The sequence below is a fragment of the Vespa mandarinia genome, chromosome 5 (assembly GCF_050613455.1).
Source record: "Vespa mandarinia isolate Hongniang chromosome 5, ASM5061345v1, whole genome shotgun sequence".
Lineage (NCBI taxonomy): Eukaryota > Metazoa > Arthropoda > Insecta > Hymenoptera > Vespidae > Vespa > Vespa mandarinia.
The window spans coordinates 3,187,501-3,212,500 of NC_140814.1; the positions used below are offsets into that span (position 1 = coordinate 3,187,501).

The following is a 25,000-nucleotide window of genomic DNA, read 5'->3' on the forward strand; positions in this document are numbered from 1 at the left end:
TGGGCCGATCAAAGAGAGTTTCGCACTTTCAATAACGAACGTTGATAATCCATAAACTGTTAAGTCGGTGATAATGGCACTGACACTAAAAATAGAATACATTTCAATGTTATCTCGTAACGAAATATTTCTTAATAATTATTCGGGGATAGGCTTATTATGCGTGTGATTTTGCTAATCTTTTTTCTTTTCTTTTTTTTTTTTTTTTCGTCACACTGATCCATCTTCGTTTCACGATCAAAGTTTTATCGTCGAAGTTTTTAAAGTAGAAAAAAAAGCAAAAGATAAAAAAGAAAATAAAACGAAATAAAAAAAAAAAAAAAAAAGACGAATTAAAATATATATCGCGTGTGTCGCATATCTTTATAAGATTTTATTTCGATCAAAAAGACGTACATACATGTATACATACATACATACATACATACATACATGCATATATACATACGTACTTTCCAATTTCTGGATTATCGGTATCGATGCGAACTCCATCGAGATGGAAAGGTTCGAGCGGTGGTATATCCAATTCTGGTATACCATAACGCATTCGTGAACGTAACTTCTCAATGAATCTTCGAAGCTTGAATTCGAGTCCCTTCGACGCCGCACTGTCGACTGTCCTTCGAAGGATTAATGCGTTTTACTAAATTAAGATTATATTTCTATGATTTACTCACTAATTCCCGTTGTAGCTCTCGTCGCATTAATCAATAAATTCCTTGGTCTTTCCACCGCGCTGACAACTAAAACAAGAAATAAAAGGGAAAGAAAAGAGAATGAAAAAAAGAAAAAAAGTATATATATATATATATACATATATAAGAAAAAAAAAAAAGAAAACGATTAAAAAATTGCAAATGCCAATATAATGATCATTCCCAGGAATATGGATTATTCTAATTATTTCTGTTCGAAAGCGAATGTTGAGCTGTGAAAAGCGTGTTAATAAGCTAGTTAACGTCGCCCCAGCCCCCCAGCTATTTACTAGTTTACAAGATAAATCAATATATTTCTCGATAAATGTCATTATACATTTAAATTCGATATTCCTTTTTGAATGTCGACGTACGTACGCATACGTACATCATTATTAACTTATTCTAAAGCGTTAAAGGAAAAGAAAAAAAAAAAAAAAGAAAAAAAAAGAAGAGACAAGAAAAGAAAAGAAAACGAGAATCGATCGTAATACATTTGATCTCTTTTTTTTTCTTGTTCTTTTATTCCGCTTGAAAAAACAAAAGAAAAAAATTTTTTTTTTTTTTTTTTTTATATAATAAAATTAACAATAATGAATCGTGTTGCATGATCCTTTAGAAAGAACATCCTAATACTAAATTTATACTTTTAACGTTAATTGATAAACAAATAAAGTTCTATGTAAAACTTGTTGCATGTTAAAAAAGGGTTACTTTCAATAGCAATCGATCGGCGGAAGAAAGAGAAAGAGGGAGAGAAAGGGAGAGAGAGAGAGAGAGAGAGAGAGAGAGAGAGAGAGAGAGAGAGAGAGAGAGAAAGAATATAATTGGCCACTTAAAATTTTCGCAATTTCGTTTCATTAAATAAGCATTCGATTTCGGTCTATTGAAATCATAAATCACATCTCGTTGCTATTATTTTTTTCTTTTTTTTTTTTTTATTCCCTCTTCATTTTATTTACCTCTTTCTTCGCGAAACGCATAAAATTACTCGAACAGCAAGACTGGCGCGAAAAATACGACTTTCCAACGTGCAATTTTGCTTGATCAATTGCAGGTATCATTGACTTATTGCAAATAATGAACTAGTATAATGATTAACGGTTTTACTTCGAGAAATCACTAGGGAACAATCCACGCACATTATTGACTTATATAGAATGAATATTAATTTTTTTGAAAAGGAAAGAAAAAAATGTCTAATGATCGCAGAGAGAGAGAGAGAAAGAGAGAGAGAGAGAGATTCGTATGAGATCATTTGACAAGATCATTTTCTTTTTTTTTCTTTTCTCTTTTGTTTTTTCCGTTTTTCTTTGCAATAAATCAATGATTTTTATAGCAAATAATACGATTTCTAATGATCGAAACTATTATCTTCCTTTTTTTTTTCTATCATTTAGAAGAAGAGAAAAAAGGAAAGGGAGAAAGATAGAGAGAGAGAACGAAAGCAATACACTCGTGTCTCTTTTATTGGCCACGTGTCCTTCTTATTTGGATAAGGGATCTATAAGCCGTAATGATCGTTTCTCTCGATCATAAAACACGCAAACGTACTGTAATCTGCGGCAGTGTCGGTCACGCGATGCAACAGGTCTTTCTGTCGTTGCACGACTCCGGATACTGCAACAACAAATAGTTGCATTTTTTACTCGGCGATATATCCGAGTTGTTATCTTTGACTATAAATGATAAATCAATATACATAATCTACGTACATACATACGTACATACACGTATACATACATATATACATATACGTATATCATAGAAAAAATGGATCGAAAGTTCCAAAATGATTTTTAAAATTTCAATTTCGTTTATATCTTCAAGCCGTTTTAATTAGGCTTACAATTTTACAAACTGGGATTGTAGAGTTTTACGATTTAAAAAGGAAAAAAAAAAGAAATGGAAGGAAAAGAATAATTGATTTAAAAAGTCTCAAAAAAAAAGGGATGATTAATTTTTAAAATCATTTAAGAACTTTTGATGATACCCACTCTCTGTATGTGCATATAAGTATATATACTTTGTTCTTACAAATCTACATATCCGTCATTTATTGAAACAGAAAAAAAAGAAAAGGAATAAAGAAAAAAATATGAGAGAAGTCCGAAATTGTTGTGTCAAAGAAAAATCTTTTTTTCCAAGTTTTTACACTTTTTACATTTTACCATTTCGTTTCTTTGTGAATCGAGCGAAAACTACTTTACTATATTACCATCCTTGGCCTAAATGTTTTTCTTCTTTTGCTTTTTATTCATTTAAGTTTTTCAACTTTTGAATAATGCTCTTCTCTTTCTCTCTCTCTCTCTCTCTCTTTTTTTTTTCTCGAATGATTAATATTTTTTGCAACACTCAAAAGGCAAACAACAATGACAATTTCCAAATTGGAACAATTAACATTCCGCAAGAATGCAAACAACAGTTGATTATCAGTTTTGTCAAGTGTCGAGGATTAAAAAAATGATAAATCAAAAAATTCGTAACATAACGATTTACGTTTAATAATTTTCTATCTCGGTACAGAAGAAACGTTTCTTCGTAAAATGTAGACGGATTCAAAATAAATTGAAAATTAATATCATTTGTCATTCTCAACGACATTAATTATCTCCTTTTAATACGAGCGTGTCATAGAAAAAAAAAAAGAAAAAAAAAGAGATCGTATATACGTAAAAAAAAAATTGTTGATGCTTGCGTAAAACAATACATATGACAAAAAAAAATAAAACGAACGCTATGAGTAATCCATAAATACGTAAGTGTTAATAATAAATATTTTTTTTTCATCTTATATATGTAATTATTTTTTATCATAGAAAGAAAGAAAGAGACAGAGAGACAGGCAGAGAAAGAGAGAGACAGAGAGAGAGAAAGAGAGAGAGAAAAGTTCAATTTTTTTATATCGATGGATAATTGTTATCGAATGACGTCGTCGATAATATTCAGCAATCTTTGAAAAATATAATTAACACATAATCTAATACGTTACTATTTATAATTTACGATTATATTGGAAAGAGAAAAGAAAATGGAAAAGAGAAAAGAAAGAAAGGAAAAAAGAAAGAAAGTTCAAGTACGTACAGTTAATATAGAAATGTTATTCTTTCTAAAATAAATTTCGCAAAATAATATTTAAGATTAATTTATATTCAAGTCAATCGATAAAACGTTTTAATATACGATAATAATTGTTCACACGTGTCTAAAGCTATCAGATAAACGTGAGTTACTTCCACTTTATGTACTACGTAAAAAAAAATAAATATACAAGATTATTTATTTCTTTCTCCTCGAATTCTCAATCTAAATAATTAATCTGGTTCGATAAAATTTTCTTTGAATCGAATAAATTTAATCGTTTCATTCGACATACGTATATCTACGTAAATATATTAAACGAAGGTTAAAATCGTGTAGATCATTTTTTGATCGTCTATGATCTTCTGACTCATATCGTATTATAAAAAAAGATCATAGTTCGCACGATACTTTGATCGAACGAAAGAAAGAGAGAGAGAGAGAGGGGGGGGAGGGGAGGGGGGGAGGGAGGGAGAGAGAGAGAGAGAGAGAGGGAGAGGGAGAGAGGGACAGAGAACGTAAAAAATATTTTTAAAAACACTTTAAAACTATTTTTCGATATCACCGCTTTTACGACATTATATCTTAAGAGATCAATCGATCGATCACTATATATATATATATATGCTATAATCATATAAAGACAAAAATCGTAACCTTGATCAACGATCGAAGAACTATTGACGAAGAGAAAAAGAATTTATAAAAATAAAATAAAATGATACGAAAGTAAATCCAGATAATGATCGATGATAAAAATGAGATATACAAAATTAAAGGAACTTACGAAAATTTGTAGCACTAGAAGCGACATTACCAATGCCACCTAAGATAACGGAAGGTACAGATTCGTTGGGTTGTTGTCCTAGGGCTTGATCCGTGGTGATCCATATCCATAATGTAATAATAAAGTACAATCTATCGGTCGTTATAAATTGCATGATGAATGAAACAGATCCTTATAGATTCTTTTATCGTTTACGTTGATATTTAATATCTCGACTAGATGAAGAATCTCATGAAGATTTTTTTTTCGAAAAATACAGAATACTCTTCTCCTTTTTATTATTATTATTATTATTATTATTATTATTATTATTATTATTATTATTCTTTTCCTTTTTTCTTTTTTTTTTTTTTTTTTTATTATCTCATAACATAATGAGACGAAAAATAAACAATATTTTATTCACGACGATCCGTTCGCTTCTAAGGAAAAATATTGACTGAATGAGAATGTCTTTGCTCGTAGAGGTCGTCGTATGGAGAGGAAATAGAAAAAGAAAGGAAAAAAAAAAAAAACAGAAAACAATAATAAAAGAAAAAGAAAAAGAAGAAGAAGAAGAAAAGAGGACTTCTTTTAGTTGAGATCTATACGAGTTTTCGATTCTTGTAACGTATTACGATATAGCGAACGCGCTCGATGTTCTCTCGAAAGTTTCCAATCGGTTACTGCGTTGCCAGTCTATACTCCGTCTTCTACTGTCTCGTTATTTTGTCTCTCGCTCGAAATTACGTAGGTATGTACGGTCTCGCATGTATCTATCTATGTATGTACACTCGATGAAAGCTAAACGAGCTATGAACAGCGGTCAAATCGAACAAGTCTTTCTTATACAAGTGAATTCGTTTCTAAGTTGAATAGATCGATAGATCGATCGACCTGTTACCGATTAAAATCGGTAGGATCTATACCGATAAAAATTAATAGGATTTATTTATTTATTTATTTATTTATTATTTTTTTTTTTTTTTTTTTATTCTATAGGATGGCTCAACAATTCCTAGGTTTTTAGTTTAATATACTTGAAAAATTCAAAAAAAATTAATCTACAAAATTACAATGAAGTGTAATAATTGAATTTTAAAAGTGTCCTTATTAAAAATCGAACCTCTTTCTTTTTTTTCTATTTTACAATTTTTTTTTTTTTTTTTTTTTTTTTTTTTTACTTGTAGTTTAATAATTTGAAAAGAAAGGAAAAATTCTTTCTAAAGAAGTCCAAATGATTTTTAAAATCACCTAAGAACTTATTTATATGTTGAAAATTTCGGACGAATTTTAATATAATACAAATGTACGTACGTACGCACGCACACATAGACGTATACATGCAATCAACAAAATGACATTATTCCTTTTGAATTTTCTATCAAAAGAATATAATACCTACGTTATATATCCTAGCTATAAATGAGAGGAAAAGAGTGAGAGGGAGAGGGAGAGAGATAGAAAATAAGAGAATCGTTTACCGTTACAGAGGTCCATTGTGTTTTTACACAATTTAATCTCGTACTGCGTAATATCTACTGGCTTCGTCCTTTGTATTTCCGGTAGAAAAAACTCAAAGCTAAATTCAAAAGCTGAAATTTCGTATCAAAGTGTTTTTGTTCCCCTCTGCCACTATCTCTCCCTTTCCCGCCTTTCCACCCGCATCGTTTGGATATCGATTAGCAATTCATATTTTTCTGAAATTGATAGCCTTTCGATATTCAACTTTAAAGTAAAATTGACATTTTATTTCAAGGTCTCAACGAATTCGCATTGAGGAATCATTGCGATATCCCATTTTCTAATTTAACTATTCTTTGGAAATTACGATCGATTGAGTCACTAAAATATATGATCTATAAGTTATGATGATAAAGGAGAAAAGAAAAAAATTAATTTACATTATACAAGATAAGAAGCCGATAATTTAAACGCTAATTTGCAATCTTGAGGAAACCTTGAGAACTCGTTGATTCATCCTGTTACGTTTACGTTCAACAAAAAGCTAATATTTTCATTCAGTTCTAATCATAGGTTTCTCGCCCTCTTGTAAATTTTATCTTTCGCTTAATCAAATATTATCTGTCTGCTAATTTGTCTATGTCATTATTTATTTATTTATTTTTTAATTTTGTTTTAGATTTCTTTTTCTTATCTTTTCTTCTTCTTTTTTTTTCTTTTTTTTTTTTTCTATGAACGGCGATCAGACGACTGCGTTGGGAATGGTCTTGGATAATCCCATGGATTTGGTGCATATGGTGGTCTTTGAGGTATGGGATATGGCGTTATGGCTCCAGCTGCTACTGGCTTTGACGTTGGCACGGAGTTCACTGTAGAGGCCAAAATCATTAGAATCGCTAGAACGGCAATAGCGACGAACTTTCTCAGTGAAATCTGAAAAGAATGTTTTAGACTTTCGTTAACTCTCACTTGATGGGTTGCGAATTATGCCGTCTCAACACGCTCGAAATTATTTAACGATTTAAATAAATCGATTCGGTCGTACATTTTATTCGTCTGTTTAAATTAAAAAAAAAAAAAAAAAAAAAAAAAAAAGAAAATATATATATATAAAATTATGCAATTATTCATATTTAAAGGTCGCGCTCGATACGCCATATTGAATATTTTACGCTTGCGATATCACGGAAGTCTGTCGGAAATAATATGGTTATGAGTGTAATTCATTATTTCTGCTTTTATAATATTGAGAATAATATAAAATACTATAAAATAAAACTTTCTTATCGAAGGGAAATATTCAACAATTATATTACTAATACGATTCATTCATATTTTTTTAATGAAATAAAAAAGATTCTCTCTCTCTCTCTCTTTCTCTTTTTCTCCTCTTCTGGTTTTTCTTCATTTTTTAAATTTCGAATATTCGTATATGCATGTAAAATTTAAGGTTATATCGATCACTAGAATTTTATGATTACGTCGATCGGAAAAGTTCGAATTTTAACCGACAGATAGTGACACTTTCAAAGAATTTTCCGAAGAAGTAATGAACAAGTAAATCAAAATATCACTCTGTGTGTCTCCTTGAAATGGAATTAAAGAAGAGAAAGAAAAAAAGAAATAATAAAAACTCATTGGAGAGCGCGTAAAGGCGTCGAATGTTCGAACGTCTATAGAAAAACAACATTCTTATTCCTTTTTTATGGACCACGGAAGAGGTATTAAACATTTATTACTATGTCGAGACAGTTATACGAATTATGCGTTGTGTTGGGTGTGTCGATCTATCATCAGTTTTCTCTGTTTATTATTTTTCTATTCCTTTTTTTTCTCCTTTCTTCTCTCTTACTCTATAGAAAAATAATTTTTCTTATTTAAGATATTAATGATCGATCTGAAAGTATCCTAAAAATATATAGAAAAAGTAAAACGATAAGAGTACGATTAATAAAGGATGAGATTGATCTATGGTTATGAATTTAATTATTAAAAGAAATAAAAAAAAAAAAAAAAAAAAAAGAAGAGAAGAAAGGTTAGAAAAATGTTTAAAAGAATATCAAGGCGTATATACGGATCGATTGAATTTACAATTTAAAAAAAAAAAGAAAAAAGAATGAAAAAATAAAAGCAAAAAATCACTTTAGGATACAACCTTCTTCTCTCGCACATCAATATTTATATTTTCAACGAAAAAGAAAATCTGTCATATCGTTGATCTACGTATATTGTAAATGCACCGTAAGACAGTTTATTATATCGTTCTACACTATTGAAAAAATACTCATTTAACGGATTACATTTCGTTAATATATATTGATATATATATATATATTAATATTTGATAATATATATATTAATTTAATAATACATGTATATAAATATATCACCCATCTTAAAGAAGAACATAAAGATGACGTAGAAATTATACAAAAATGCATCGAATTATACAATAAACTATGAACTTTACCTTTTATCTCATTAATAACTTGTTTATCAATAATTTCATTGTAAAATATAATAATAGATATTAACAATGGAATTAAAAAGGAATAGAAAAAAAGAAAAAGAAATTTCTTACTGGTTATTTTCGTTTCGATCTGTTCGGAAATGTTCGATAATGTTCGGTTAGATTCGTTGTTACTTGTTACTCGTCACAATTCGTTCAATCGAAATTCATTTACCAATTATACGTCGCACATAAAATGAAATGAAAGAAACGTATTGTATTATAACGTGTGTATTACAATATATATATATATATATATATATATATATATATATATATATATATGTATATATATGTATATATCGGAAATGAATTTATCGAATTTAAAATTCTTTGAAGAGATACGATAGAAGAAGTGGTTTGAATAATGTATTACTTCTTATTATTTATTTTTTTTTTTTTATACATATTACCATGTTTAATTTTTGTCTCGGAAGGAAGACTTTTCTTAGTAAGTAGACGTTGTGAAAATCTGTTTAAATCCTTCTTATCTTCTTTTTATTTTCTCTTCTTCTTTTTTTTTTTTTAACGTGTTACTTCGAATACTCATGACGAACTATAACAAGCTTTCCATAGAAGTAACCAACTTTTATACTCACAATCGCTTAACTTTTAGGGAGGTGGTTAACTATTTAGGTCAATGGCCATACATTTGAAAGAAGATATTGCCCGTATGTCGTGAATTGAAAAAAAAAAAATATCAAAGTGAAAAATGTCGCGATTTTATATACTTGAAAATTTCTTTCATCTTGGCATATGTGCCATTTTGTTTTCTTTTTATTTCATGCTCGTCACGTTTTGCCGTATGCACCGTAAGTCTCTGTCTATTTTTATCGAATTTAAAAAGTAATTATTTTTAAATTATTCTTCAAAAACAAAAATTCAAAAACGTTCTATAAAATGGAGAGAAAAAAAGAAAGAGAAGAAAAATTAGACTCTTTTTTTTTTCTTCAAATTTTATGCCTTCCAATGTCTCAGTATATTAACGAAAAAGAAAAAAAAAATCATTTAGTTTATGTAGAATTGATAGATCCAAATAAAATCGTATTTATTTTTATCGTCCTCGAGCGCAAACGCGAAATCATACGTTTGTGTGAATTCATTAACTATGCGACGCGCGCTTTTCAATACGTCGATAGAATATGAAATGGTGCTTATGATAGAGCTCACAAGATATTTTTCTTTTCGAACAATGTTTCATTAACTTCGTCTTTAGATTTCGTCAATATTATTTCAAAGTAATACTCGAAGCTTTACGAATGAAATGTTTCTTCAAAGAATAAAAAAAGAAATAAAAAGAAATAAAATAAAATAATAAAAAAAAAGATTATATTATTAATACCAATCACAAAAATTATTTTTTTCAATTTACTCAACTTTATTCATATAATATTTTAATTTCTTCGAGTGAAAAATTGTATTATTAATAATAATAAAAAAAAAAAAAACCAAATTATTAACGTAAATATCATTTTATTATTTGATTAAAAAATTTGTCTAAACGATAAACAAGAAAATATTTTGAAGATGCCTTGACATACTTGAATTGTATGAGACGCGTTATGTATACGAATAGATTTCTTGAACTTACTTTTAATGGTAGATAAAAAAAAAAAAGAAAAAAAAATAGAGAGAAAAAAACTTTCATGAAATCGATGTTGCCAATGATGATGCGTTTGAAAAGTCAAAGTCGATTTTCGACAAATGATAATCATTCTTAGAATTGTCACTTTGAATATTTTTTTTGCGTTGCGTTTAATATCCATTAACGATGCACGTATGTATGTAATGTCGTGTTTCTTATCGTATTTACGTTAAACGTTTTTGTTCTTTCTTCTGATTCATTCCAATCATAATGCATTATTAATAATATTTATTTAAGGATTTCAAAATCTATGATTCACGTTTTACGATAAATTCGATATCAACATTGCATAAATGAGAATTACTTATAAAAGGGGAAAAAAAAAGACTGTTCAGAAATTTTCCATTTATTAAACGTTTCTCAACAATAATTTTTCTATTTATATTTTAATATTAATTAATCGCAACAGTTATTAAACAGTATATACAGATTAATGTTGCGATTAATTTTATGATTATATATGTATTTTTACATAAACTTTAATTATTTTTTTTTTTTTATAATTAAATTTAACAACAAATCATTATTTTCATTATTCTCATTATTTGATAAGTATATATAAAGTCTATAAAATATATAAAAACTTCACATTATTTTCTTTCTCTCTCTCTTGTGTAGTTTATAGATATTTGTCTTTTATTATGTACAATCTGGAAACATTTTGAAATAGCGTCATTAAAACATGAACGAAAAATTTTAAAAATTTCTTTTTTTTAAATATAAATATAATTTACGTAATATATAAAATTTACGTAACATATAAAATTTGAAATATGAACATAATCTATGTAACATAGTACAGAGATTACAAAAATTAATTATTAATTGTATAAATTAGTATTTTCATTATTTTGTATGAATGTTATTGCTTTATCATTTATTTTTATTCATATTATTGCCATTTAAAGATTAATCATGTTCTAATTCACTTTCAATATTGTTTTCTTCGTCATTTTCTTCCTGTACATTTTCATTTTTAGATGAAAAATGTATTACACTAAAAGTAAGAAAAGTTAATAATAATGATAATTCAAAATAGAATAAGAAATACAAATAGAAATTTTACTTACGAGATAAGTAAAAGTACCATAATTTGTGTAGAAAATGTTAACCAATATATAGAACTAGGTGCTGTATTAATTGTTAGGTTATAAAGTTGAGAATATAAAATACCACTGAAGAGAGGCACTGCGTTGTCACAAACAGATAACATAGCAAACACTTTACCTAAATCATATGTTTACAATTGCAATTATTTCATTACATTCTAATAACACATAATATAATAAAAAAAATACCTCTTTCTTCTATAGGAACAAGTTTGGAAGTCATTGATCTTAAAACTGGTGCAACGCTAGGACCCAAAGCTGCAACAGTCGCTCCTAAAGAAATAGTAAGTATTTAATTCTAGATTCATTAAAATATAATCAACATTTAAGAGATTGCATACCAATGTAAAATAATTCTGGTATAGTGGTTAAAGCAAAAATAATTCTACCACTTGCATGAGCTAGAGCACCAATTGCAATAATTACAGTATCTCTTAATCCTAATAGTTTACTCATTATAGGTACACCAATGAGCATTGCTAAAAAGAAATAATGACATATTTTAAATTAATATTCTTTGAATAACTAAATGATTAATTACTATTAATTATTATTTCAACTCGACTGACCTACTACAAAGAGTGCCGATTGAAATGTTTTAAATGTACTGAATTCTGCGACGCCCCATTTAAACTTGAGTTGCGTATAAAGATAGCTCATAGGTTTCTCGTCTCTTTGAAAAGTGTATAAAGCCATTGCTAATAGGAAAATCCAAAGATAAACTCTTTCATGATCGTTTCTTCTTCTTATTAACGTTTTTATTGTTTCTGCTACGTGCTTTTTATCGAAGAAATCAATGAAAGGATTAACGCCCAAAATTTGTCGTTGTTGAGTGGACGTTCGCCATTTGAGATTTAGAAAGGAATATATAATAGCAATGGCAAGGAGAACAGAGTTTATTGTAAACATTATACTGTACGACGAATTTAAGACCTTCGTGAAAAGATACGAGCCAAGGGCCACACCTAGAAAAATAGAAAAGGGAGAAAAAAAAAAAAACACGATTTCTACTTCATTCTTACCGGTAGGCATAGTACTAAGATAAACAACATCGAGTATAGTGATTCTTAAAGTTCTCTGTTGAACTTTTGTTACATCCGATATATATGAAAAACAGCTGGCAAATATAGCAACGTCACCTCCAAGCATTCCCATAGGTAAACTCGCGGTATATATAACCATATTCAAATTCCATGTATTCATTAAGGAATTAATGATCACCATAAAAGAATATATAAATTTGCCAATCAATCCTAAAATCAATGGTAGTTTTCTACCGTGTCTATCGCTCCAATTTCCAAAAAACAATGCTAAAATTATCGGTACCACGTGTCCCGCTATATTATTCCATTGGTGAAATTCCGATACGGTTATCTAGAAAATGACGATTTAACAGATTAATAATCTAATTGTTAGGATATATTTTAAATCATTGAATTTATTTTAATTCATTAGATAAAATTATTACTTACCTGAACTTCGGCGTTTAAAGTTTTGTTTGTTTTCAAATTAACACATGTTTCTTCGGATAGACCGTGATTGACTCTGCAAGCTTTATAAATGAAAAAATCTTGTTCCACTACCGAGGTCACCATGAAGGCCATCATATAAAGCCACATAGTTGGTTCCACCGAAATGTGTCTCATCCATCCAAAATATATCTTCAAAAATTCGCATCTTGAATGACTATTTCCTTGCATCATCTGTAATGACGTTCGTTTAAATTTAACGCGCGCGAAATACTTTCATTTCTTATTTTTTTTTTTTTTTTTTATAATTGGTGCTACAAGATATAATAATTTGATCAATATATTAAAAGAATATAATTCGATTAGAGAAAAGGGAGAAATATTGTTATTATAATAAATCACAAATATTAATTAATTTTTGTTAAAAGAGAGAAAAAGAAAAAAAGAAACGAATTCTTACCTCGAATTCTATGTTTTCAATGTTCATGCTTCCATAAAATTTCTATTAAAGATTCACGCATATATATTAAATTCTGCTAATTCGACTCTTTTAAAGAAAGAATATCCTATTACTATACATCTCGTATTTTTGTATTCTCGTTGCACAAAAAAAAAAAAAAAAAAAGAAACGACCAAGTTGTTGATTTATTCAATTATTAATACAAACAGAATGCAGCTTATCTCTTCTAACGTCACGTTATGAGGCTGATACTAATTACTTTTCTTTCGAGTCTTATCAAGGCTATTGAATATACAATGATCAAATGATAAAAAAAAAAAAAAAATTATCAAATAAGAATTTTTATTGTTATTTTTGATAATGAAGGAATTTCTTTTTCTCGTTATTTATAATTATAATAACATAATTGTAATATATATTGCAATAATCATAAGAAATTTAATATCGTTAGATGATATTGTATGTTTAATATTTGTTTTATAGTCATCCATTTCATTTATAGGCACAATATATATTTTCTAATAGTTACATCATACTTCTTACATCATCTAGTCGACTATTTGTTTAGGAATTATTTTACAATTATCGTTTCGAAATCTTTTCTTTTTCCATACGACGCATGGATAATTATTATTATCTTTATCTCTTAGATTTGATTTTATTTTGTTTATGTTATATGTTTCTTTCATCTTAATAGAAATTTCCGATGGTATTAATAAAATTGTCCTTCTTCGCTACTCTTCCTTATTGGTCTATTTCATTCATTGTAAATTTTTTAACAACATTCATTCGTAACATCCAAGTAACATGCGTTTTACTGCTTGATGGAATGTTTGTAGGAAGGAATAGAGTATTAAAATAATGTATCTATTTTCAACAACATACAGAATTTCTCTTTTGCATGTATTTTTTCATTCTATATAATTTTCATTCTATATAATTTTCATTTTATATAATTTTCATTCTGTATAACTGTTCACAATTTTATATCATTTAATAATGATATAATAAAATAAGAAAATATAAAAAAAATAAAGAATTAATAACAATATTAAATTGAAACAAATGAGTCAATAACAAGATATAATAATCTGTCTTTGTTTTCAATTCACACGTTACAATTAAAATAAATTTTGTTTGCACATGCACTTTAATAATAATACTTTTAATACTGCTTTAGATTGTAAAATTATAGTAAATATTCCTGCTGCCATATTGGATTATTAAACACCATCTAGCAACGCAAAATGAAAGTATCGTAAGCAAGTATTTTTGGCGGGAAAATATGATTAAATGTATGACAATTATATTTAATAATTGATATAAATTATTCCAAGAAAAGAATTGTCCTCGATTAAATCTTTTCTCGATCATTATAATGTGTGAAATAAAATCGATGAATAGTATTACTTCATCAATGAATCGTTATTAAGATATTATTAAAAATTTTTTTTTTTGTATTATCATTAATTAAAACTATATGTGAAATTCTTCATTTCTATATTAAAAATAAGATAGACATAATGTCAGTTTGTTACTCGTAATAAGCGTTCGCATAAATATCTCTTTTTCGATGCTCTTTTAAATTTTTCTTAAAATTGTTGATCAAATTTGTTTTTATAATTTATCTTTTTAAGATTTAACCTCTTCGGTTAATGCTAATAACTAATTTGTAACGTTTGCGTAAATATAAACAGTTACGTATATATATATATATATATATGTGTGTGTGTGTGTTTGTATATTTATATATTTATACATACCTTTTAATATGTAGTTTTACGGTTCATTGTTAGCCAAATTGATAAAAATCCATTAATTATCATTATCTCAGCTGTTTATTTTATCTTATCACGTTATTTTGTATGTTTTAATATGAAGATTTCAATGCACGTGCGATTCATAGTGATATATAGCGAAGATTTATTAAGATCAATAAAATCTTTCACTCAATAATTTCTTATTAAACCAATCCAAATTTATCAAACACGTGTTCCGAACTATGTTTAATAGTAATTCTAGTTACTTATCGTTTGAAAGTTAAAAAGTATGACATGTAGTGACATCTGTCAACGATTTTACCGATCAATTAGAATTTCTCGTTATATAAAATCAATCAGTTCAATAGTTTCAACTAAAAAAAATTCAAAATCAGTTCAAAATTTTAAACTAATTTAATGATTGATTTATCAAATATTTTGATAAATAGATTTAAAGCAAATAATCAATTTAATATTTTTTTGGCGGGCTTTTTCAAATCCTTCAAAATATTCCATCGAAATAATATTCCATATTTTACAGCAATAGAATTTTTATAATTCATATTACACGTAACATAATATTTAAGAATGTTCACAAATATTAAGTTGATTAATAAATAATGTCAAAAAATTTGCAATATCTTATATGTAGATGAACAATTTTAATATGTCTTTTTACTAGACAGTGATCAGCTTTATTATTATAATAAAATATTATAATCGTGAGTATATTTAAATTTATTTTCATCAAATAGATTCGCCAATGATCCATTTCTACTTTAGATAATTAAAATTTGCGACATTTTATAAGTAAATGAAGAATTCATATATATATATATATATATATATATATATATATATATATATATATATATATTTTTTTATATATATTTTTTTTCTTTTCTTCTACCAGACACAACGTTACACATATTTGACCAAATTAATATTACAATAAAATTGTTATCCAATATATTTAGATTAATTTTATTTTAATTAAATTGACTCACCGCAAACAATGCGTCAGTTTATTTATCTTAAATAAATAATAATTAAAATTTTATAGTTAAACGTTGCTTTATCAAATAGACATTGATGATCAAATAAATATATTTTCTAACCTCGCTTGCGTGGATAGAAAATATACTAGTTTCGCATAAATCTATAGTTCATATCTAAATAAAAAGAAAAAGTATCAAACTAGTTTGACCAGTCAAAGTACAATCTTTTTGATTATAATTTATAATCCAACGTTACTTAGTTAGAAACGAATGAAACGTACGTATGTACTGCGGACGAATTAATAAATTGTTTATTAACCATTATATAACTTTTAATAAAAATTTATTTCGCATTCTATTTTAGATAATCTGCATTAGGCAGACATGTATTGACGTATATTTTCATTATATAGACGCAACTTAGGCCACATCGAATATGATGCAAGTATTACATATCGTTTATTAACTTTCTAATGTCATTGATTTATTTGTTCTCTTTCTTTGTATCTGCGTGTGTGTGTGTGTGTATGTGTGATTATCTGCATATGTTCGTCTGTATCTTTAATGTTCTATTTATTTATTTATTTTTTATTTTTTATTTTTTTTTTTTTTTATTTATTTTAATTATTATTATTACAAACAATTATATTGCGGAAAATAGACCGATTTAATAAGAAATCTCTCGTTATACTATATATTCTCTATATTTAGATTTTTCTATTTTTTTATCTATTTTCTTTTTTTTTTCTTTTTCTTTTTCTTTTATTTTTTAACGATATCCTCCGAAAGAAATTAATACACGATAATGAACTACGAACGTTTAAATGCTGTTAATACATCATTTCAAATTCGAAAGTTTTATATTTTATCGTCTAATTCACTATATCCTTATCGTCTTTTCTATATATTATATATGAAACTTATATGTATCGATTATAACACAATAATATTAATAATAGTAATAATAAAAAAAAAGAAAAAAAAAATAATAATAATAATAAATGTACCTGCCAAAAATATACATAGCCTCTATATGACGAAAATTTACGAAACATTCTCTTTTTTTATTTATTTAATTTTTTTCTTCCTCTTTAAGACGTAAATAATAAAAATCTGTTCGGATGATATATATATATCCATAATAGTATTTCAGACGATAAGGATTTAACGAAATATTTGATTTAGGACGTACGACCTTTTATCTATATTCTGTTTTTTTCATATTTTTTCTTTTTTCTTTTTTTTTTTTTTTTTTCTTTATTAATTTTTATTTCTCTTTTTTTTTTTTTCCTATTTTCTCTTCAATGCATTTCTCTTTTTTCTTTCTATCTTTCTATCTTATCTCAATCCGTTCGAACATATTATATTCTAAATAAATGTGGATCGAATTAACACCGAATGAAGTTATTGTCGTGTTACATTAGACACGATTATTTTGGATTTTATAATACAATCAATACAGACTTTTCACATACGATTGAAACTTATTATATAGAAAATTAAATTTTACCATTATTACACTATATATATATATATATATATATATATATATATATATATATGAATGTATGTATGTATAATATACATAAATCTTTTGTGTGTGTGTACGTCAATGCTTGGTTAAGCGTTATATATTTACTTTTGTGCGTTATATACGCACTTAGAGGGAGAGAGAAAGAGAGAGAGAGAGAGAGAGAGAGAGAGAGAGAGAGAGAGAGAGAGAGAGAGAGAGAGAAAGAGAGAGAGAAAGAGAGAGAGAGAAAATTCACATACTTGTCAGAAATATCACACAGCACATTCTCGCACTCATATTTACATACCTGTTTGCTTTTATATCTGTATATATATTATATATTTTTTTCTATATAATCCTATGTAAACCCTTTGGAGAACTTTTCGTCGTTCCAATTAAAGAAAATGTACTGATTAAAAATTTTTCTTTTTTTTTTTTTTTTTTTTTTCTTTTTTCATCTCGCACCGATAATACATACACTTCTTCATCACTTTGTTACATATATTAATAATTTTTTCCTTTTTGTATTTTTCGTTTTTTAATACACAAGCATTAGGTACACGTTCCCAAATTAAAATTTATCTAGAAAAATAAAAGAAGGAGCAAAGAGAGATAGAGAAAAAAAAGTGAGAAGTAATCGTTTCATTTTATTTATTTTTTTCTCTTTCTTTCTTTCCTTTTTCTTTTCTTTTTCTTTTTTTTTTCTTTTTCTTTTGCAGAAACGCATGACTCGGAAAAAAGGAAGCGCTCGGAATGATTTTCTAAATGATTTGTTGTTATTGTTTTACTATTACATCGAAGATTCTTATTAAGGCCGTGTAAATATATTTTTTAATTTTGTTGTTGTTGTTATTGTCAATCATTTTTTTCTTTTTTTGCTTTTTATCGGCCAGATTCACGTCATTACTAAATATCGAAGGCGAGAGAGAAAGAGATAGAGAGAGAGAGAGAGAGAGAGAGAGACGAAAAAACGAAACGGATCTCTTTATCGCAACGTAAATGGATTACGTACATAAGTACGTCACGAGTTAATTTCTTTTTGTTTTTTTTCTTTTTTTTTTTCTTTTCTTTTCTTTTCTTTTGAAATCATAATCGCTAACTTTCCGTGGTCCCCTTCTGTCTAAACTCATTACTATTAATTATTAAGAGACATTTAATTATATAATCAAAATTCCTTCATTATATTCTGATTGATTTCGTTGTATTTAAACTTGCTACGTCTGTTATCGGTCAAATTTTAATCTGATAGAATAAACGACGAATTTCTAATTTGTAATAATATCTCTAAAAGAAAACAATGATATGATTTATCATAAAATACACACAATAATGTTTATCTAAATTTTAATCACATCATTTATAATTAAATTATGATTAGAACTTTTGACAAACATTAACATGCATATTGTTTTAATTTTTATTCGTCGAAATAGTTAAAGACGATTTCAACAACACGATTACATTTATGTATGTATGTACGTACGTATATATTAATCTCCAATATCGACAATGAACACGGAAGAAATGTTAAAAGTCTTTATATTTCCTTAACAATTAATAAGATTTAATGATTCTGATACGATTAATCGTTCATTAAAGTTGATTATTTTATATTTAATTATTAATTAAACAAGACCGATAGAGAAATTTGATCATTTAATTCGTATATTTTATCTTTATTTTATTTTATTTTCTTTTCTTTCTTTTTTTTTTTTCTTTTTAATTTTTTTCTTCTTCTTCCTCTTCTTCTCCTTTTCATTCTCTTTATCCCTTTGTTATTCTCCTTAAAATATCTGACGAATTATGCATGCGAAATATACGTGCTTCTATATATTTAAGACCATGTATGTATGTATGTATGTATGTATTTATGTATGTATGTGATATATATTTAACATCAATTGCGAATAATTTTGTCAAAGTATACATAATCATCTATTCACATATCAATTTCGACTTGTATAATAATTTTAAATGGAGATAGTGGATAGAAATTTCCTAAATAGAAATATTATTATTAGCTTTATCAAAATTCGCTATTTTGAACTAGATAGTATTTTTGTATAGTCATATGTATGTGTGTGTGTGTGTGTGTGTGTGTGTATACGTACAAGATGGGGAGACAAAAAGTTGTTAAGTCGTCCAAAAGTTATTTGGTTTGTAATTTTATAATTTGAAAAAAAAAATAAAAAAATAAAAAAAAGTAAATCAATTTAAAAAAAGTTTCTTGAAGGACTAATTGAATTTTTTTATATACGTCATCTAGGAACTTTTGGCCAACTTTTATATATATATATATATCTCAAATCAGCTGTTACGATACGTAAAAGAAATTTATATATCATACGTATGATTTGTTGTTTTGTAACGAACAAAATTAAGAAATCGTACGTTAAGATAAGGAAGTTCTTGATTTACGTCTAATAAGAAGAAGATTATGGCACGAATTAGATAATCGATATTATTTTCCATTAGCAATCGATAAACGTGACAGATGTTAATTCAAAGGAACATTGTCGCCCGTGAATATTATTCCGCTCATTACAGCGAGCATTTTATATTTTAATTAATGGAAAAAAGAAACGAAAAAAGAAAAGAAAGGAAGAAAAAAAGAAAAAAAGAAAAAAAATAAAAAAAGAAAAAGAAAATTTATAATTACGTTATATCGTTAATACATATTTAATACATATATAACATTATATGTATCAGAAAATTAAAAACTAATACGAATCTTTCTTATCGAACGCGATTTTATTTAGACCTTTTAACGTGTTCGTTTATTTATTTCGCCAAGACATTTTTTCTTTTCTTTCTTTCTTTTTTTTTTTCCTTTATCTTTTTTTCCTTCCTTTTAATTAAACGCTTACGCATATTTTCTCTACCTTATTTTTTTCTTTTGTTTTTCTCTTTTCTTTCATCCTTACGTATATAATATATATCGTATGTAATATAAACTACTAAAATCGAATGAAATTCACGTCAACGTTTTCGTTAATCTTGACAAGAATAAAAAAAAAAAAAAAAAAAAAAAATCCTATAATACCTTGATCGTCTAAAAATGTGTATAGTTATTGAAGATAACGAAATGTAAATTGATGAATATAATATGGAAAATATTTATTATTAGTGTAAAAAAAAGTTATTACGTTAAACAAAAATATATGAACAGAACGAAAATAATAAAAAGTCGTAGACGATAATACGTGATCATTATTCATTAAAAAACGAATCATCGTTCGTATTTTGAGCTTTCTCTTTTATTTTCTTTTTTTTTTTTCCCAGTTACTTTTTTCTCCCTTTTCAAAAATTTCATCATCGTCAAAGAGAAATTCATCTCTATTGGAATATTCAATATATTCAAAAATATTCAATAAATATTTTTCTTTTCAGTAATATTTAATTCATTTAAAATCAGACGTTGATGTAATTTAATGAACGACATGTAACTTTGATCAATCATATTTAATTTATCAAGAAATTATCGTAAAATGAATATTCAATGAAAAATGAAACGACAAGGTTTTTATATATCTCATTGCAATTAATAAACGTGAATTATATTGAATTCGATTGAAATTAATACCTTCTTAAAATATGTATTATCGGAAGATTATTTTTTTTTTTTCTTTTATTTTTATTTATTTATTTATTTTTTTTTTTTTTTTTTTATTTTCTTTTCTCTTTTTCTTTTTCAAATAATAGCAAAAAACAACAAAAACGTTGATAACGATCATGTTTCGTATCGATAACGTTTCTCTTTGGTATTTTTCTTTAATTTACGTTATTCATAAATTTCTCTTCAATTTTCGTTAGACATAAAATCGTTGAGAAGGAAAGAAAAATAGAGAAAAAGAGAGAGAAAGAGAGAGAGAGAGAGAGAAAGAGAGAGTGAGAGAGAGAGAGAGAGAGAGAGAGAGAGAGAGAGAGAGAGAGAGAGAGAAGGAAAAATTCAAAGCACGTTCATACGTATGTATATATGACGAAAAACATTGATTATCTGAATCATAGTTAAAAAAAATAAATTTCCATACTTATAAATAAAAAATAAAATCTAATAATATATTTATTCATTTTCATTCTCATCTTTATCTTTGTCATCTTCTATTTCACATAATCGTATTAATTGCTTAATCGAAAATATCGAATAGCTTGGCCAGATAATCAAAGTTTTATCATTACAAGATACACTGACAAATTAAGGACAAAAAATGATGATATTTGATTGTTATAATAACATTTCTTGAATAATTAAATTTCTTCTTCTTCTTCTTCTTCTTTTTCTTCTTCAAAGAAGTACTGCTCCGTTATTGGGCGAGGAAGTTCTTTCGTTAACGTCAGTGTCGTTACTGTTGCTATTGTTGTTGTTGTTATTGTTATTGTTGTTGTTGTTGTTAGAATTGGTCCTATTTAACATCTCTGTACCATTGTTATTCCTCGTCTTTGTGGTATCACGTGGTCCATTCAAAAAATACGTTATCATACTACCCTTTCCTTTAACCTGTATACTACCACGACAAGTAAGTGGATAACCTTTGGCCAATAGAATATCATGAACCTCGCGGGTGACCTGAATCCTATCCAAAACTCCAGTAGAATCCATTCTCGAGGCCACGTTTACGGCGTTACCCCAAATGTCGTATTGCGGCTTTCTTGCGCCTATCACCCCGGCAACAACCTGTGTACGCAAATATATATATATATATATATGTATATATCTATTCTTATATGTATATCCACGAACTTACACAAATACAATTCGTATAATGAACAAATGAAATGGAACAAAAACAAAAATCAATACGAACGATTAATAAAACGATAAATGTTTTAAGAGTAACGATTCGAATTGTTGAGTAAGCTACGATAATATTTCGTTGTATATATATATATATATATATATGTTTTTTTTACCGGTCCTATGTTGATCCCCACACGCATCCTAAAGTTGTTGAAACTATGTTCATTAACGTCAGCCAGCTGTTTGCGTATTCTTAAAGCATAGTCCGCCATCGCGGTCACATGTTTGTAGTCCCTCATGTCGCAGGTGCTTTTCGTCAGGCCTAATTGAAAGGGAAAAACGAGAGAAGCCGTTTATAAATAGGGAATACGTAACTAACATAAATACATACTTCGAAAATGTATGTTTGAATAACGAATAGGGATTACGCTTAATTGACTCTTCATTGACCGATGTTCAAATGGTTTATATTATTTTATTTATCCTTAAATCATATTGCAAAATTTATCAAATTGCAATTAATGTTTCATTCGATTTAATAGTTTGCGAGCTTTGAGATTTATGGCATTTTATTTTCTTTATTTTCTTTTTTAATTTTTCATTTTAAAGTCGAATAAATACGTGATTGTTATTTTCTTTTTTCTTTTTTTTTTTTTTTTGTATTTTGTTTAATAACATCTTCTTTCGTACAAGTACGTCGAAACGTTTTTTTATTTTTTGTTCGAAAGTGACAGAGAAAGGGGCAAAAAAATAATTAAAAAAAAAAAAAAAAAAAGGAAAAAAAATATGCGATACGAACCGGATGCTGCCATATAGGTGGCACCAGTACTCTTAATTTTCTCGATGTACTTAAATTGCTCCTCAGCTAGTAACTCGTCGAAGTCGGCGATGATTTCGTTGAGAAGTCGAAGGCACTCGACGCCCTCGTTATTTGCCTCTAACTCGACATAGAATTCCGAAAAGTTTGGGATGGAGGCGAACATTATGCAAACGAAGTCACATTGCTCGTGATAGAGCTCCTGTAAAAGGGTGTGTGCATTTCGATTACGTAGATGTAAATATATATAGATATTACCTATATACATAATACATAGATACACGTATAATGCGACCTTTTGAAAATTCTATTTTCCGAAATGTTCTGCTTTTCTCTTCTCTGCTCTTTGCTATTTTATCTATGTACATACGTATTATAAATATTTACGTATATATAATAATTTTCTTTAATAATTTTACTTAACGTTAAATTACAGAAATTAATTACTTCTTTCCTTAATGATCTCTCTTAATAATTATTAAATTTTAATCATTCTTTGAATATTCCCGTGTAATTATATCGTTCCATTTTAATTAAATATCTTATAAATTTATTTTGTTTCTACTCTCCTATAAGTTTTGCGATCTAAGTTTTACTTTACCCCACGTCTACCGTTACTTTCATCTTACCATACCTTTCATCTCCCCAAAGACAATTTGTTTTACGAGTATCGTTTCTATTCACGATTAATTGAATTAATTGATTTTATCTTACGTCGGAATTAACGGTTGATAGAAAATGTGCGGCCACGTGTTCCGGTAGAATATTCGCCAATAATTTTTGATTGTAGGCCTTTAGATGTTCCATCTCTTCTTTCTCCTCGGTTGCTTGGAGTTTCCATAGGAAGTCTAATCTGCGGAGGAAATCAAAATGAAAGGAAAAAAAAAAAGAAAAAGAAAAAGAAAAAAAGAGAGAAAGGAAAAATTAATAAATAAATTTCTTAGTAATATATAAACTCTTTGATTTCTTCGATGAACATTTCAAATTCGTAGTAAAAATGTCTCTCACTCTCTCTCTCTCTCTCTCTCTCTCTCTCTCTCTCTCTCTCTCTCTCTCTCTCTCTCTCTCGTTATATATATATATATATATATATATATATATATCGTTATATATATATATATATATATATATATATGTATATAATTAAATTCTATTGAACATACCTGTAGGTCGCTTCGGTATGTTGCGAATGTACAACCAGACACGCCATAAAAAAGACCACCAAAACACCGGCCAACCATTTTTCGGCGAGGTCTAAACGATCGTCGTTCATAGCTTGATAAATGCTAACACCTAAATAACAGGCCACGACGATGCTCAATACGGCGACCTTGAAGACCGAAGTTAAAATTTGATATACCGCACAGGTCACCATAACTAACATCACCAGAACGGGAAATAGCTGTCAAGGGAAAAGAGAAAAAACACAAAGAAAGAAATATACGAAATGTAAACATGTAAATAATGTCTGTGAAAGATCGTAATTACGATAAAGGACAAACATATTTAACGAAATCACTTTATCTCTCTCTCTCTCTCTCTCTCTCTCTCTCTCTCTCTCTCTCTCTCTCTCCCTTTCTCTTTCTCTCTCTCTTTTTCTTCATGAACATAAATATCAATTACAAGACCTATCGCGTTTATTTTTTTTTTTTAACTCGCGCAAGTTCTCTTTTAAAGTCGTTCTATTCGTAATTGAAAAATAGGAAAGATACGAAAGATAATGTTATCAATCGAATGAACGTTTTAAACCTTTCTTTTTTTTTTTTTTTTTTTTTTTTTAATTATTTCAATCTACTTTCAAGATCCTTTCGTATATATGTTTTCTAATCATCGAGTAAGTACATAATACTAATTTTGTTAATTAACTTATCGATTAATTTCGACCTAACTTTTATGCATCTCTCTTTTAACATTCCAACGATCGATACGATATTGAAATTTTATCAACAGTTGATCAAAAAAAAAAAAAAAAAAAA

The 25,000-nt window shown here is 27.3% G+C and overlaps 4 protein-coding genes and 1 long non-coding RNA gene across 11 annotated transcripts in view; 1 reads left to right on the forward strand and 4 right to left on the reverse strand.

The window, feature by feature from the left end:
• Positions 1-5,159, reverse strand: part of LOC118441668 (uncharacterized) — a 7,149-nt gene extending 1,990 nt beyond the window's left edge. For 3 of the 4 annotated variants that reach the window (XM_085657387.1, XM_085657388.1, XM_035866372.2), the window contains exons 1-5: positions 4,564-5,159; positions 2,250-2,315; positions 678-743; positions 453-615; positions 1-85 (exon numbers count right to left, since the gene is read on the reverse strand). The exon at positions 1-85 is cut by the window's left edge and continues 267 nt beyond it. In XM_085657387.1, coding sequence (XP_085513513.1) covers positions 1-85; positions 453-615; positions 678-743; positions 2,250-2,315; positions 4,564-4,717 — 534 coding nt within the window. In that variant the 5' untranslated portion in view covers positions 4,718-5,159. The remainder of the gene's footprint in view (positions 86-452; positions 616-677; positions 744-2,249; positions 2,316-4,563) is intronic. The other variant, XM_035866376.2, reaches the window with a different exon arrangement.
• A 673-nt stretch (positions 5,160-5,832) lies between these two features.
• On the reverse strand, positions 5,833-9,063 carry LOC118441676 (uncharacterized). Of its 2 annotated transcripts, none has more exons than XR_014982244.1 (2): positions 8,929-9,063; positions 5,833-6,939 (listed from the first exon to the last, which is right to left on the reverse strand). It is a non-coding gene; the product is annotated as an uncharacterized LOC118441676 (long non-coding RNA). The 2 variants fall into 2 exon arrangements; XR_004838201.2 differs by lacking the exon at positions 8,929-9,063 and adding an exon at positions 8,588-8,727 and having other exon boundaries at positions 6,799-6,939.
• The window catches only part of LOC118441665 (uncharacterized), a 106,150-nt gene continuing 88,692 nt past the window's right edge, over positions 7,543-25,000 (forward strand). The window contains exons 1-2 of the mRNA XM_035866368.2: positions 7,543-7,727; positions 11,474-11,553. The gene's annotated coding sequence lies outside the window, so the exon portion shown is untranslated. The remainder of the gene's footprint in view (positions 7,728-11,473; positions 11,554-25,000) is intronic.
• On the reverse strand, positions 10,778-15,180 carry LOC118441664 (putative peptidoglycan muropeptide transporter SLC46). Of its 2 annotated transcripts, XM_085657386.1 has the most exons (9): positions 14,962-15,180; positions 13,199-13,240; positions 12,742-12,972; positions 12,292-12,643; positions 11,839-12,234; positions 11,611-11,748; positions 11,459-11,542; positions 11,231-11,387; positions 10,778-11,157 (listed from the first exon to the last, which is right to left on the reverse strand). In XM_085657386.1, the coding sequence occupies exons 2-9, from the start codon at positions 13,223-13,225 to the stop codon at positions 11,070-11,072; spliced, it is 1,473 nt and encodes a 490-aa protein (XP_085513512.1). In that variant the 5' UTR covers positions 13,226-13,240; positions 14,962-15,180; the 3' UTR covers positions 10,778-11,069. The 2 variants fall into 2 exon arrangements, with proteins under 2 accessions (XP_085513512.1, XP_035722258.1); XM_035866365.2 differs by lacking the exon at positions 13,199-13,240 and having other exon boundaries at positions 14,962-15,179.
• Positions 17,890-25,000, reverse strand: part of LOC118441661 (adenylate cyclase type 6) — a 79,512-nt gene continuing 72,401 nt past the window's right edge. For both annotated transcript variants that reach the window (XM_085657385.1, XM_035866357.2), the window contains 5 exons: positions 24,188-24,426; positions 23,739-23,877; positions 23,007-23,226; positions 22,381-22,529; positions 17,890-22,144 (listed from right to left, as the gene is read on the reverse strand). In XM_085657385.1, the coding sequence (XP_085513511.1) occupies positions 21,755-22,144; positions 22,381-22,529; positions 23,007-23,226; positions 23,739-23,877; positions 24,188-24,426 (1,137 nt within the window). In that variant the 3' untranslated portion in view covers positions 17,890-21,754. The remainder of the gene's footprint in view (positions 22,145-22,380; positions 22,530-23,006; positions 23,227-23,738; positions 23,878-24,187; positions 24,427-25,000) is intronic.

What these genes read in the sequence shown, in the direction of transcription:
- LOC118441664 (XM_085657386.1), bottom strand. Translation starts at nt 13,225, where the DNA reads ATGAACATTGAAAACATAGAATTCGAG. An exon ending in CTTTAAACGCCGAAGTTCAG is followed by an intron (nt 12,644 to 12,741) that starts GTAAGTAATAAT and finishes GTCATTTTCTAG; the next exon opens with ATAACCGTATCGGAATTTCA. An exon ending in ACCAGAATTATTTTACATTG is followed by an intron (nt 11,543 to 11,610) that starts GTATGCAATCTC and finishes CTATTTCTTTAG; the next exon opens with GAGCGACTGTTGCAGCTTTG.